This window comes from Ictalurus furcatus, chromosome 26, assembly GCF_023375685.1.
Source record: "Ictalurus furcatus strain D&B chromosome 26, Billie_1.0, whole genome shotgun sequence".
NCBI lineage: Eukaryota > Metazoa > Chordata > Actinopteri > Siluriformes > Ictaluridae > Ictalurus > Ictalurus furcatus.
Window position 1 is genome coordinate 14602629 of NC_071280.1, and position 15419 is coordinate 14618047.

Consider the following 15419-nt stretch of genomic DNA (forward strand, 5'->3'; position numbering starts at 1 on the left):
CAACAGTGCAAAACAATAAATACACAGAACAATAAATACACAGAACATGGACTGTTAACTGTAAGCCATTGTGTAATGTAGCAGCACAAGTATAGCAGCAATACTGGCAGCAAAAACGAGTTCCATAGTATAAAGTGACTGATGCAGCTATGTAAAGTGCACTGTGCAGTAGTACTGAGTCTTATTGGGTTCTTGCATGTGCAGTGGTATGAGTCTTACTGGGTTAGGTGCTAGCCCAGGTGAGCAGCAGGGTGCTGAGTAATCAGACTGCCTATGGGAAGAAACTGTTGCGAAGTCTGCTAGTGGTGGCACGGATGGTCCTCTACCTTCTGGGTAAGATGGGTGGGAAAGTTTGGTTCTGCCTCTGCAGGAAGTGGACACTCGGCTGGGCCTTCTTGGCTAGTCAGCTGGTGTTGAGAGTCCACGTGAGGTCCTCCATCATGTGCATACCAAGAAACTTGGAGCTTTTGACTCTCTCCACAGTTGTTCCATTGATGTACAGTGGTTCACTTGTTTATTTTGTCTTATCAATATTAAGAGATAGATTGTTGTCTTTACACCATTCTGTGAGCTGGTTCACCTTCTGCATGCACCATGACCGTGACCAGGTAAAAGCACTTACATGTTTAGTGAAGTTATAGTAGTAGTGTTTTTTGTAAGATAAAAGTTGACCATCCACTTGCTCCTTTTGCAAACACAGATCAGAGACTATGGCCTAAAATCAATGAAGTTTCTAGTGGCTCTTGAGTTAACGAATGGTGAAGGTCTTATGCAATGTAAATCATAATTTAAGATTAGTCTTGAAGGGAATGATTGAGTAGGAGTCATTCTTTTCTCAGTACGAGCTGAGATTTGTGGGTCATGCTCATTTTATAGTGTAGTGGTGGCAGTGGTAGTTCCTTGCTCAATCTTCTGTGATAGTGATAGGAAGACTTATATTACAGCACTGCTAAAGAACTGATTTAGGGCCTTCATATGGCCTAAAATTGAGGGGCTTTCACACTGCAGTTTAGTCCATAACAGAGCACAGTTTGCATGAAAAATTGATACTGTGACAGATGTCACGTGGACCAGGAAGTGCACCGTGGTACCAAACCCACAACTACCTGTAGGAGGTGGTCTGTGTTTGGTTGCACTGGAACTGAGACGTGATTCCTGTGAATGAGAACTCGGATCCGCACTTATTCAAGAAGTAAATTAACCTGCGCGTGTGTTTTAGCCGATGATGACATCATTCGTTTCCACAACACACATGCACCATGAGAGGCAGGGGATTTTGTGGGACTCAGAAGAGGTTCACTGCTGCACATAATATCTGCTGCACCAAACAGCACCAAATAGCACCAAATAGCACCAAATAGCTCCAAATACTATCCATCCATCCATCCATCTTCTATACCGCTTAATCCTTTTCAGGGTCACGGGGAACCTGGAGCCTATCCCAGGGAGCATCGGGCACAAGGCGGGGTACACCCTGGACAGGGTGCCAATCCATCGCAAGGGCACCAAATACTAATAGCACCAAAAAAACAAAAAGCAAAAAATATGGTCAGTCACGTTGTGTTCTCCATGTGCATTTGTGAGATGAACATGACATAAGATGAACACAAATGCACCAGACTTTGATAGAATCAACTGAGTCTAAAAGCAGACCAATGCTGTGAGGGGCTCCAGGAACAACTGCACTCGAATTGGAACCACAGAAAACATGCCCAGTGTGAAACCAGTGTCTGAGCATTGGGGCAGAGCTTGATTGACAGGCACAATGGATGAGTTAAGTATTGTTAAAGTGACAAACAAAGTTCTGTTGTAAAGGTACGGGCTAAAGCAGTCTATTGCTGAAATACTGTTTTTTTCACTATTGGACTAGAGAGAACAGATAACTATGTTCCAACATCATTTTCAGTTTGTTAAGCAAATTTAAACTGAAGGTAAATAACACACAGTTGTTCCCACAGTATGGAGTTTGCATAATGTATCTGGCTTAAACCAAATTTAAGGTTCTTTGGGCATGCAGAAACAGCACATATTTTACTTATTTTACATTTATTTTACTTTGAAGCTTCATAGCAATAATTACCATCTCATTTGTAAACACAGGGTAGATCACACAATGTTTGCCAGATAAAGATATCATTGTTTGATCATTTGCCCAAATTATTTGCCTTAACATTATTTATTATTTTATAGGGCTATAAAAGTCTCCAAAACCAACATCATTTTCAGAAGAATCGGGTTCAGATTAGAAGCATAGAAGAACACTGGGAACAACAGGTCTCATATACTCATATATTTATGTAAGTAGATCTATATATCTATTTATCTATATATTTATATGTACATAAATCTTGATTTTAAAAAAATGCTCCTTTCATATGGAGGACACTCATTGTATATAATTCAGAAATGCATATTATTAACACTGTGTATTTCTGGATAGCCATGGAGCCCAAAATCATTATGATGTCAGCCCTGGGAAGGGCCCTGTATCCTGGCATGTTGTATGACTGCCGCATGGATTCTTTTATTCCAGGTAAGCCCCTCATTTATAGTGCAATTAGATTGTAATGTTCATTATCCATGCTAAAGCAAGAAGGATTTTACTCACATTCATGCTTTTTTTCTGAAAATTGTGGGGGTTTATAATGAGAGTGCTATATTAGAATTAGAACTGGGTTCAGGTAGGTAAAAAAAGATTAAGAGAGAAAATGGAAACTTGAAAAAAATTATTCTTATTGTTGTTGTTATTGACTTTAAAGTGAAATGTGTAGGCACAAGGATGCTGACTAGTGAAGCATCCTACATATTAGTGGCATAATCATAGCTGTATGATAGTTTCTGTAACAACATTGTTATTTTGCAGAGTCCACAAAGCTCTCGTGCCTTAGCAGAACTTTAGAGAAGTTTTTTATTGAGGTTCAGGTTTCAGACTTAGGGACCTTATTCTCTTCCTTTCTATATTTATTATGAGTGTGGTTGATTCTGCAAGATGCTCAGTAAATCTTCCAGCTTATTTCCTAAAACTACATGAATTCTACCTGAGACTACTTTTTTTTTTTTTTTTTAAAGCAAAGGGTCGTCACATTAAATATTGCCTTTGATTCATGTATTACCATTTACTGCTCTTTATAATATTTTTTAAGGGAGAAACATTTAATTTCATTATTTTTGAAGGCACAGTACTGTTCTGTATATAATACTGAATCGGTGATATTAGATTCACTCCACCTTTTATCTGGTTGGATAGCGGGCTTGGCTGGGTACTTAATGCGGCTTGTTACCAAGCCACCCCCGTAACAGTTTCAGTGACTGCAGAACCTTCATTTATTCATTGAACATTTGAAAAGGCTTGTGCATGTCATATTGGGAATTGGTCCATCATATTAAGTTGCAACATAAATATTTGTATTCAATCTGAGGTTCATGTTTAGTTATTCATTAAGCTCAAGTTGATGCAAAGAGAATTCTTTTTCATTTTCACTCAATATCTTCTGTAAAAAATTCTCAGATATTGTTAATGTAAGTTACCAATATGAATTAAGTTACAACAACAAAAAATGTGTAGTAGTCTTTGTTGTCATATTGGGCAATGCTGTTAGAAAATCAACAGTGATGACACAAAAGAAAATATAAATAAAGCAACATATGGCAACTTCTCATTTGCTTTCAGTTTTAGTGTCCTGGACCTAGATACTAGGATTCTATACTATACTCTTGTACAATACAAGATCAGAATCCAGCGACTCATGACCACTAATGTCAGATGATGTTACACTGAGACCACAGTTATGATTTTAGAATATTTTCTGAAAAGTAATGTCATTTGTGATACATATATCATTTCTCATCTCTCTCTTATTTCAGGTGTTACTTTATGGGACAAGAAAGCATTGCGTGATGATCTTGATGTGCATGACCAGACTAAAACATTTGTCAAGCTTGCTGCCTCTGACAGTGTCAGTGAAAAAGCCAACCTCCTAGATGTTAGTGCTTCCCTTAAAGCCAGTTTCTTAGGTGGGTTAGTGGAGGTTGGCGGATCAGCCAAGTTCCTGCAGGATTCCAAGTCCTCAGCACGTCAGTGCAGAGTTACTATGCAGTACAGCCAGACAACAAAATTTGAACAACTCACTATGAAGGAGCTTGGAAAAATCATCTATCCACAAGTATTTGAACAGAAAACTGCCACTCATGTAATTACAGCTGTATTGTATGGAGCTTCTGCTGTCATGGTGTTTGATTATACAACTGCAGAAAATGAGAGCAAACAGGCTGTTCAAGGAAATCTTCATGCAGTGGTGAAGAAGATCCCTACCATTTCCATTGAGGGGGAAGCATCCCTAAACATGTCTCAAGATGAAAAGAAACTAGCTGACAATATGAACGTCACATTTTATGGTGACTATGAGCTTGAAGAAAACCCCACCACATACGCAGAGGCTCTGAGGGTATGCAATACGTTGCCTAGTCTCCTGAGGAAAAGAAAGAGTAAAGGTGTACCAGTGACTGTGTGGCTGTACCCTCTGACACTTTTGGATAACAGGGCTGCTAAGTTGGTGAGAGAAATCAGTTTGAGCCTGGTGTCTAAAATAGACAATTTGCTGGAGGAGCTCAGTGAAGTAGAGAGAAGATGCAATGATTTGCTCAAAAACCCTGTTACATTTGATTTCCCTGATCTAAAGGGTAGGCTGCTGCAGTTTCAGGACTTACACAGTTCTTATAAGATAGCATTCCAGAAGGCACTGTGCAGTGTTTTGCCAGGTATTCGGAGTGGGGCACTGGAGAACAAGGCACTGGGGGACATCATGAACAACCACTACTCATCACCCTTCACAGCTAGTAATATGAAAAAATGGTTAGACGACATTTCATCTGAATTAAATATACTCCGTTCCTATACTAGTGGGCTGAAGGACCTGACAGTTGTGACATCCTCAGGGTCAGTTAATTCCATCCTATTTGATCCTGATGTTGATATGGTGGTTTGCTTGTCATTTACATCTCTAAAGAATGAAGACTTATACCTTGTGGCACTAGAAGACTTCGTGAACTCTGACGGGTTGGTAAACTTGGTGCAAAGTAATGCTTTCTCACCCCAAGCAACACAGCCCTGGTTCACTTCTCTTGACATTTCTGCGAGAATGAAGCAGAATCTTTCTCTATTTACAAGTTTTTCAATGGCCAATAAAAATGAGAAGAGAATCAAGTTCATCATTGCCTCCATACCTGACCCCACCAATCCAGGAGCCTCCATCCGATTTTATCTGAACGGCCTTCTGAAAAGTCTTAGGTTCCAGCCTGTATCCAAACCCCCCCTACCCATTGTAGAAACTAGTGATGAGAAAGTCCTACTAAAGCTTTCAAAATCCCCAACTGGAGAGACAGTAAAGTTCAGAGTTGAGTACAGGATGACACCGCCAACTGATTCAGCAGCTGATGTTGATGCATGGAAAGTCATCAACACTTCAGATACACAGATCAGCTTTACATTCACTCAACTAAAGCCAGAACAACAATACTGGGTCCGGTACAGAGCTGTTAGTGATGCGGGAGTGAGTGAAGCCAGCGACTCTGTCCCCTTCTCAATTCTTGGGAAGAAAGATGTCATAGTGGAGCAATGGGTCAGTTAAGATCATAACAGATTGTTAATTACTCTTGTTCATGCATGCATATGGGTTTGGTTAAAAAAAATTTTTATAGCTGCATGGAGAATTTGATACAAATGTAGCCTCATTAATATTTTTTTTTTTAGAAAAAAGAATCAATGAAATGATTAACAGTTATGCATGTCAGTAATATGTAAACATATATTTTCTTTCGCTTATTTAGCTAATAATTTCTTTTCCCACAGGACTTATCCATGCCTTACCTCATAAATAAACTAAGGAATAAAATAATGACCAGTATGGGCATGTCACGATGGTCTCTCTCTACAATCAAGACAGAGACTACAAATGTTGTCAGCAGTCCTGTGAGTAGCAACAGTGCAAAATTACTCCCATTGATTATGCACATGATTACATATGTATGTATTGTGAAAATGTATTTGCCCCCATCCTGATTTCTTCTCTTTTATGTATATCTCATACTAATTGTTTCAGAAATTAAAAACAAAATCTAAGATAAAACAAAGGCAACCTGAGTAAACACACAATGCAGTTTTTAAATGATAAAGTTATCTATTGAAGCAAATAAGTTATCCAATACCAACTGGGCCTGTGTGAAAATGTATTTACCAGCATAGTTACTAATTCCCCAAATCTATGAAACTGCATTCATTATTCATTACGCAACCAGGACTGATTACTGCAAACCCTGTCCAATCAAATCAACACTTAAATAGAACTTTTTTCAACAGCATGAATTTGGTTAAAACCCACTAACACACTATGACAAAATTGAAAGAAATTCCAGAAATGATGTGGAAGAAGGTGATTGTAATACATTAATCAGGGAAAGGTTACAAAGCTATTTCAAAGGCTCTGGGACTCCAAAGAGCCGCAGTGAGAGTCATTATCTCTAAATGGAAAAAGTCGGCACAGTAGTGAACCCTCCCAAAAGTGGCTGACCTTCCAAAATTCTTACAAAAGACTCAATGACAACATCAAAGGAACTACAAGTCTCTCTTGCATCAATAAATGTCACTGTTCATGACTCCACTATCAGAAAAACACTGGGCAAAAATGGCATCCATGGAAGAGTGGCAAAGTGAAAATCCCTGCTGACCCAGAAGAACATTAAGGCTCGTCTGAATTTGGCCAAAACACACCTTGATGACCCTCAAACCTTTTGGGAACATGTTCTGTGGACTGATCAGTCTAAAGTGCAACTGTTTGGAAGACAGGCATCCCGTTACATCTGGCGTAAACCAAACACCGAATTCCACAAAAAGAACATCATACCTACAGTCAAGCATGGTGGTGGGAGTGTGATGGTGTGGGGATGCTTTGCTGCTTCAGGGCCTGGACAACTTGCAATAATTGAGGGAAATATGAATTCTGCTCTCTACCAGAAAATCCTAAAGGGGAATTGCAGTCTTCAGTTCTAAAACTCAAGGTCAACTGGATTATGCAGCAAGATAATGATCCAAAGCATAGGACTAAGTCCTAGTCCTAGAAGTAAGTGAAAGACTGATCTCCAGTTATCGGAAGCATTTGGTTGCAGTTATTGCTGCTATAAGTGGCACAACCAGATGTTAAGTTTAAGGGGGCAATTAGTTTTTCCCATGGGTGATAACGTTTTTGCATCAATAATAATAAAAAAAAAAAGACAACATTTTTATTGTGTGTTTGCTCAGGTTTCCTTTCCTTTATGTTGTATTTCATTTGAAGATCTAAAACTATTTAATATGAGATATACACAAAACAGAAGAAATCAGGATGGGGCAAATACAAATTGACAGGAATATATATATAAATATATTTAAAACTATGTAAATAGTGCAGCTTAACAATAAATACTGCCTTACTGCATTATAGCATAAATTGTCACTAATTTGAAAATGTTAATGACCTTTCACTTCATTGAAAATGGAAAGCAGAATTTGTAGAAATGTTGTTGCATCAGCTAAATCCATGTTGTGTAGTTTAGATAAAAATGTTATATCACCATTTCATGTTTATTATTTGCTTATTCTCGCCACAGAAAATTCCTTACACTGATGCAATTCCTGGAGGGCTGAAAACTGGAATGGCTGTGTACTTCCAAGGAGTTGCTCTCGCAACAGGAAAAACGTGTGTATTCATGTTATTGACCATGACATACTGAACAGTTTTCAGTAATGGAAACATTTATCTAAATAAAAGTATGGGGTCACACTGACTTCATTTTATTTTGCCAGAATGTTATGTATATTGCATGGATTTTTTTTTTTTTTTGTAGTTTGATATGAAGTTTTTATTCCACACACAGGTTTGAAATAAATCTTATAGCCGGGACAAGGGAACGTGGCGATATCACTTTTCACATGTACTATACATTCAGTGACTCGTTGGCCTATAACACCTGCAGGAATGGGAACTGGGAGAATGTTGAACGTGTACCAGGGTGTCCCGTTTCCAAAGGATCAGCTTTTGATATTTTTTTTGTGATTAAATCAGAAGGCTATGAGGTATGGCGATTAAAATAATGTGGGCACACAATGTAAACAATAATGCAAATATGCTTACATTAGAATGACACATTTGTACTTTCCAGGTATATGTAAATGGGAAGAAGTATTACCTGTTCAAGCACCGCATGCCGGTGGAGAAAGTGAATACACTTCACATTTATGGAGACGTCAACATGAACATCATTAGTACTGTTCCAGTAAGTTATACCGTATACTCAAGCTCTTCAGTTACGTGTGTGAGCGTATGTGTGTTGTTTTTTGCTTTGTTTTTTTTAAAAACCTTTCATAAGCATCATTTTCATAAAAATTTTTCTGCTCTCTCTAGAACTGGAGCGCATCTACTTTTGGTAAGGAACTAACCTCTGGCATCTCACGCACAAAGCTTTCTAACATCCAGTCAGATGTGCCATATCCACTCTGCAACCCTGTGAGTTTCTGATAAATAAAGAAATTTCATGTGATTTTAAAAATGACTTAATAAATTTAACATTTGCATTTTAATGATAAATCTCAATTATTGCAATAGAAATTATCATGGAATAAACCAACAATGCTTATCACCCCAACAGAAAAAACTCTTTTCCAGCAAAATCGCAGGAGCCTTCAGACCTGGTCTGGCTTTGTTCTTCCAAGGGGTTGCTCCTTCAGATTATGACTAGTATGGTCAATCTGTTTTCACTTCATCACAGTTTGAATGAACAAACATGGAATAGTTTACTTCAAGCTTTATCAGTATAATCTGGTACTGTCATTAAAATGTTAAAATTATTTCTTGCAGCTTTGCAATAAATTTGCAGACTGGACCAAATTTTGGTTATGACACCGCTCTTCACTTCAAACCAAAGGCAACCTCTGTGGCCCTTAACACCTGCAGGAATGGGGAATGGGATGACGAAGTATCTATTCAGGGAAGCCCATTTGCCAGTGGAGGAGCCTTTGATATCATCATGATTGTTAGAACAGACGGCTATGAGGTGTGATATTATGGAGAAAATAAATAAAGTCAAAATTTGAAGTAAATGGATTAATAAAAGTTACATTTTATTTGCTCAGGTAATTGTGAATGGCATGAGTTTCTGCATGTTCAATCACCGTGTAGCAGTAGAGAAAGTGAATACACTTTCTATCACTTACGATGTCTTCATGAACAACTTTGGCATTTTTGAAGTAAGTCATTTTCATATGTTGATGGCAGAGAACAATCATTATAAAAAAAAATTAATGTGTGTACTGTATATAATATGATTATAATAATTCACTGTCCAGCTGCTGTGGATATCCATTTTAAGCAATTTGAAGCATATGGCGATCCATTAGAAAGAAAGAAGTTCATGTAACTTTTAGTCAAGTTTCTTTTTACTTTTATACACATGCGTCATTGATCTTTTGTATAGCAGGAAAATGTCAGAATGTCTAATGTTGAGTTACACACTACCCTAATATTGCACATTTTGGGAACAGTTCTCTTGGATAACAGGAAAGTAAAGAGATGTTTCTTTTTTTCTATCAGGTGGACAATGTTAATATGAAAGCCAAGATTCCTGCCATTTTTTGAGGATTCCAAATCACCACTGAAGCATTGACTACGTGTTTAACAGCTTATTTTGTCTTGCTCTGTGCGCAAATATATCAGAATTTATAGACAGTTCATGGACATGATTTGTCTTTCAGCATTGTTATGAAGTTTTGTTGCTTTTTACTGTTTGAAATTAACACACTATACATTCTTTGCTACAGTTTCACAGTTTTATTGTATCTTTTAAATAATATAGATGGTTTGCATTAGTCTATATTTGCAGACGACTTTGCAGCAGAAATGATGGTAGTTGTTTTTAAAGAAAACAATTTAAACCCATTTTCTGAAGCTCTTGATAAAGATCCAGGATAATAGAGGTCTGTTCATTGACTATTATAATAAAACAAGAGTTCACTCTTTTCCCCATGATTTTAGAAAGAAAACCTGAATGAAAACCTCATCCATCACAAAAGTCTGCAATGTGCAATTCTGGCAGAAATTAGCAAAACTTCATGCTTAGCTTTTTGCTTATCCCTTCATAGCTCACGGCACAAATTGAGGATGAACTTAATTTCTAATTCATTGTTTCTTTGCTTTGCTGTTTCCTTACTTTTTGGTTTCTGTTTCAATGTCACCTTAAATGCTGTTGTAATACAATTTTGGACTTGTAGAGAGCACTCATTGCTACTCACTTCTAAAAAGAATTACTCTATTTGAAATATTATAAGACATCATTAAATTGGCCAAATATATTATGATATGATTAAGTTGTGTTGTTATTAGGAATTGGGAAACTATTTACTTCTTGCTTAAATCATTTTAACAATGTATTGATCATAATCATTGAATAAATAATAAGGTTTGACACATTGTCTATACTTTATTTTCTTGAGCAAAAAAAGGCATAATGTGACATGTTAAACTTGATGTGTAACAGTAGCATAATATATTGTATGAAATACATAGAGAGAGAGAGAGAGAGAGAGAGAGAGAGACACACACACACACACACACACACACACACACACACACAGAGCAAATGACATTTGTGCACAGACTAAATCATACTCAGAGAGAAATATATCCTAGAATCCATTCATAATTAGTGAGACACCCTTTTACATATGCACCCCAATGCTAAGGTGGAGCTTGGGTACACGTAAGCAAAGTGTGTATTTACAATGTTCATATCTAATCTGAATGTTCACATTTCTGAATGAAACATTCCTAGAAAAATATTTTGTGGGAAACAATCTCATAGCTAAAGGCTTCTCATACCTGTCAAGGTGTGTGTTTGTGTGTGTGTGTGTGTGTGTGTGTGTGTGTGTGTGTGTGTGTGTGTGTGTGTGTGTGGGTGTGTACTTGTGAAGAAAAAGGATTCAGAGGATCCTCATAGTATATTTAAGCCACATTACTGTGAGAATATCCACCAGCAACTGTGTTAAATGTGTTAAACATAAATGGTGTTACTATTGAAAAAGCAGGAGATTGTATGTTGGTCATGGTATATTGATCACCCAGACATTTGAAAATGTGTTTACGAATAAATGACATCATGGCTGCTCAACCCTGCACCTGCTGTGATTAGTTACAGCTTTAATCTAACACCCCTAAACCAACACATTTAGATCTTCAGTAGCTTCTGAATAGTATGACCCCCAACTCCAAAAAAGTTGGGATGCTGCATAAAATGTAAATAAATGTAAATAAAAACAGAATGCAATATTCTGCAAATCTCATAATCCCATATGTTATTCACAATAGAACATAGAAAACATATCAAATGTTTAAACTGAATAAATGTACCATTTAAAATAAGATAATTTTTAATTTGATGGCTGTAACACGTCTCAGAAAAGTTGGGACGGGGCAACAAAAGGCTGGAAAAGTGTTATTAAAAAGAAACAGCTGGAGGAACATTTTGAAACTAATTAGGTTAATTGGCAACAGGTCAGTAACATGACTGGGTATAAAAAGAGTATCTTAGAGATGCAGTCTCTCAGAAGTAAAGATGGGATGGGATATGGATGGAAGCATATTTTGCTTTAAAACCTGTATATACTTTTCAGCATTGATGGTACTTACCATGCCATTCACCACCTATTATGAGCGGGCAAACTGGGTGACCTCCTCCCTCAAGCTCCCGCCTAAGATCCACTATGTGGTCTCCTCTGCCGATATCCAGACAGGGGTCACCATTGCCACCTCATCTTCAGAGCTCCAACCGGAGACCCTTGAGGTGGTCTCACCTGCTGAGCTCCAACCAGAGGTCGACGTGTCGACCTCCTCCCCAGAGCTCCAACCTGAGACCCACAAGGTGGTCTCACCTGCAGAGCTCCAGCAGGAGGTCAACATGCCGACCTCCTCCCCAGAGCTCCAACCTGAGACCCACGAAGTGGTCTCACCTGCTGAGCTCCAGCTGGACATCAACGTGGCGACCTCATCTCCAGAAATCCAACATGAGACCCACAAGGCGGTCTCATCCTCAGAGCTCCAGCATGACACCCATGAGGCAGTCTCATTCCCAGAGCTCCAACATGAGACCCATGGGGTGGTCTCATCCCCAGAGCTCCAACATGAGATGCAAGAGGCGGTCTCATCCCCAGAGCTCGAGGATGAGATCCATGAGGTGGTCTCATCCCCAGAGATCCAGCATAAAGTCAAGTTCCTGCTAGAGTGCAACGAGGTGACCTCCCAAGCCAAGTTCCTGTCAGAGGTCGAAGAGACGACCTTTCCTGCCAAGGTCCTGTCCAAAGTCGAAGAGACGACCTCTCAAGCCGAGTTCTTGTCTGAGGTCGAAGAGACAGTCTCCCAAGTCAAGTTTCTGTCAGAGGTCAAAGAGACGACCTCTCAAGACCAGTTTTTGTTCGAGGTCGAATGGCGACCTTTCAATTTCAAGGTCGACGAGACGGCCTCTCAAGCCATGTTCCTGTCTGAGGTCGAAGAGACGGCCTCTCAAGCCAAGTTCCTGTCCGAGGTCAAAGAGGTGACCACTCAAGCCAAGTTCATGTATGAGGTCGAAGCGACAACCACTCAAGCCAAGTTCCAGTCTAAGGTCAAAAAAAGGACCTCTCAAGCCAAGTTTCTGTCCGAGGTTGAAGAGATGGCCTCCCAAGCCAAGTTCATGTCCGAGGTCGAAGAGACGGCCTCCCAAGACACATTCCTGTCTAAGGTCGAAGAGACGACCTCTCGAGCAAAGTTCCTGTCCGAGGTCAAAAATCTCAAACCAAGTTCCTGTCCGAAGTCGAACAGACGGCTTCTCAAGTCAAGTTCCTGTCTGAGGTCGACGAGGCGACCGCCCATGCCAAGTTCCAGCTAAAAGTCGACAAGGTGACCTCCCACACCAAGTTTCTGTCCGACGTCGAAGAGGCCGCCTCTCATGCCAAGTTCCTGTCTGAGGTCGAAGAGACCACCTCTCATGCCAAGTTCCTGTCCAAGGTCAAAGAAATGGCCTCCCAAGCCAAGTTCCTGTCTGAGGTCGATGAGGTGACCTCCCACGCCAAGTTCCAACTAAAAGTCGACGAGTTGACCTCCCACACCATGTTCCAGCCTGAAACCGACGTCACGACCAACCAAGTTCTCCTTATGCCTGAAACCGATGTCACAACCAACCAAGTTCAGCTCATGACTTAGTCTGTTGACACAGCCAACCAAGTTCAGCCTGCATAGTCGATGGAGGACGACAGTCCACCTTCCTGCTCCACTGAGGATGATGCTCCGCCTTCCTGCTCCGCTGAGGATGATGCTCCGCCTTCCTGCTCTGCTGAGGACATTGCTCTGCCTTCCTGCCCCGCTGAGGATGCTGCACAGTCTCCCGGTTCAGCTGAAGACATTTGGCACAGGACTGCCAGGGGAGGGGAGTGTGTTCTGGCGCTCCAGAACACACTCCCCGAGGGGGGTTATGTCACGATTTCCCCTTGAGCTAGCGCTGTAGCATGCAGTATGCTCAGAGACCCGAAGTGCAAGTTCGATGTGTGAGCTCGAAGCATGAGCCGATGTGCGAACTCTTAGTGATCACCCCGTCCCAACTTTTTTGAGACGTGTTGTGGCCATCAAATTAAAAATTACCTCATTTTTTCTTAAAATGGTATATTTACTCTGTTTAAACATTTGATATGTTTTCTATGTTCTATTGTGAATAACATATGGATTTATGAGATTTGCAAATCATTGCATTCTGTTTTTATTTACATTTATTTATGTTTTACACAGCACCCAACTTTTTTGGAATTGGGATTGTACATCAAGTTGTGCTGAGATGGAAATATGACACATGGAAGTTTATAAAAATGATCTGTGTAATGCTGTGTCTTTAAACATTTGTATGGTTAATATTTGAACCTCTTGGAAATTGTTCATAGTCCAAGAAAAATATTCAAAAAGATTCCACTTTAGAATTTCACTAGAATTGCAATTAGAAGGAATGTTGCTACCATCTGGTGGAATTTAATGCTATTACAAGATCAAATTTGATCAGTTTTTGTAATAAAAAAGTCTAACATGAATAACAAAAATAAAGCAGTGCAGGAATGTAAATACTTAGGCTATAGGCTATACTGATATAAATGAAATATATATATATATATATATATATATATATATATATATATATATATATATATATAGCAATTGATTTGCTGTTGTGTTATATCAGGGCTCTCTGCAGGCCACTTCAGTTCTTCCGCTCGGTTTCTTCCAGCATTGGCAAACCATGTCTTCATGGAGCTCACTTTATGCACAGGGGTATTGCCATGCTAGAACGGGTTTGGGCCTCTTAGTTCCAGCGAAGGGGAACTGTAATGCTACAGCATACAAAAGACATCCTAGACAATAATGTGCCTCCTACTTTGTGGAAAAGGTTTAGGAAAGGCTTACTTACAGGGGGTCATGGCCAGGCATCCACATACTTTTGGAAATATAGTGTCGATTCCACTTCATTCTGATTCAGAGCCATTCTGCTGAAAGAATTATGATGTGGGAAGTATCAAATCCACAAAAAGGCTGACTCCATGACAGGTTCTATCACATCTGCCCCCAAGTTCTAGGACACTTCTCCTAAGGTCACACTCATTTCTTGTCTGATATGTATATAAAGCACGTGGACTCACATACACACCACAAAGACTTGCTATTTGTTCACAACATTGTATGTTCTGAGCGTTTGAATTATGTCTTGTGTACTGACTAGTTCTGTTTAGACTAGTACTGTGCTCACTGAAACCTCAATGCCTGTTGCCACCAAGTCTTGCTGCAGGTCTTTTGCAGTCACTTGAGGGTTTTTCACAACCTGCCTTCTCAGAAATCTAGCTGCAGCTGTTGATAGCTTCCTTTTTTTGCTCTGTCCAGGTATTTTGTGTATTTTCTGCCCATAGCCAGTTCCGATATTTCATGTGTTCCAGCTCAAGCACAACTGGTGCAACTAATGAAGACCTTGATTAATTGCATAAGGTGTGCTTGAGACAACACCTGTTAGGCATATTTGTGCTGTTGTGAGGGATTCTATTCAGCACGTTGAATAATTTTGAGACTGGAGAAATCATTATGAGTTGCATTTTCAGTTGAATTTGGGGAAACCACTTGAAGCATTCGTTGTGTTGAACTTTTTCAATTGCTTTTGTTTGATTTGTTCATTGCAGACAGCTGAAAGTCTGTAAATTTTGACAATAAACATGATTTCCAATGGGGGTTGAATAATTTTGACTGCAACTGTAGGTCATAATTCAAAATGAATGACTGACGGCCTAAAACTGAGGGGGCCTTCATACTGGCAGTTTAGTCCGAAACGCACGGTTT

At 39.4% G+C, this 15419-nt stretch overlaps 1 protein-coding gene across 1 annotated transcript; it reads left to right on the forward strand.

The window, feature by feature from the left end:
* Window positions 1-1457: 1457 nt before the first annotated feature.
* On the forward strand, window positions 1458-10533 carry LOC128602310 (cytolytic toxin-alpha-like). Its single transcript, XM_053616042.1, has 12 exons — window positions 1458-2297; window positions 2441-2533; window positions 3865-5618; window positions 5849-5968; window positions 7642-7730; window positions 7909-8107; window positions 8194-8307; window positions 8436-8537; window positions 8680-8768; window positions 8889-9084; window positions 9164-9277; window positions 9621-10533. Exons 2-12 carry the CDS (start codon window positions 2443-2445, stop codon window positions 9663-9665), a joined length of 2913 nt encoding a protein of 970 aa, XP_053472017.1. The 5' UTR covers window positions 1458-2297; window positions 2441-2442; the 3' UTR covers window positions 9666-10533.
* The last annotated feature ends 4886 nt before the right edge of the window (window positions 10534-15419 follow it).

Coding starts and splice junctions, on each gene's coding strand:
- LOC128602310 (XM_053616042.1), top strand. CDS start 2,443: ATGGAGCCCAAAATCATTATGATGTCAGCCCTGGGAAGGGCCCTGTAT. Junction 8,308..8,435: donor ACATCATTAGTACTGTTCCA/GTAAGTTATACC, acceptor TGCTCTCTCTAG/AACTGGAGCGCATCTACTTT. Junction 8,769..8,888: donor GCTCCTTCAGATTATGACTA/GTATGGTCAATC, acceptor TATTTCTTGCAG/CTTTGCAATAAATTTGCAGA.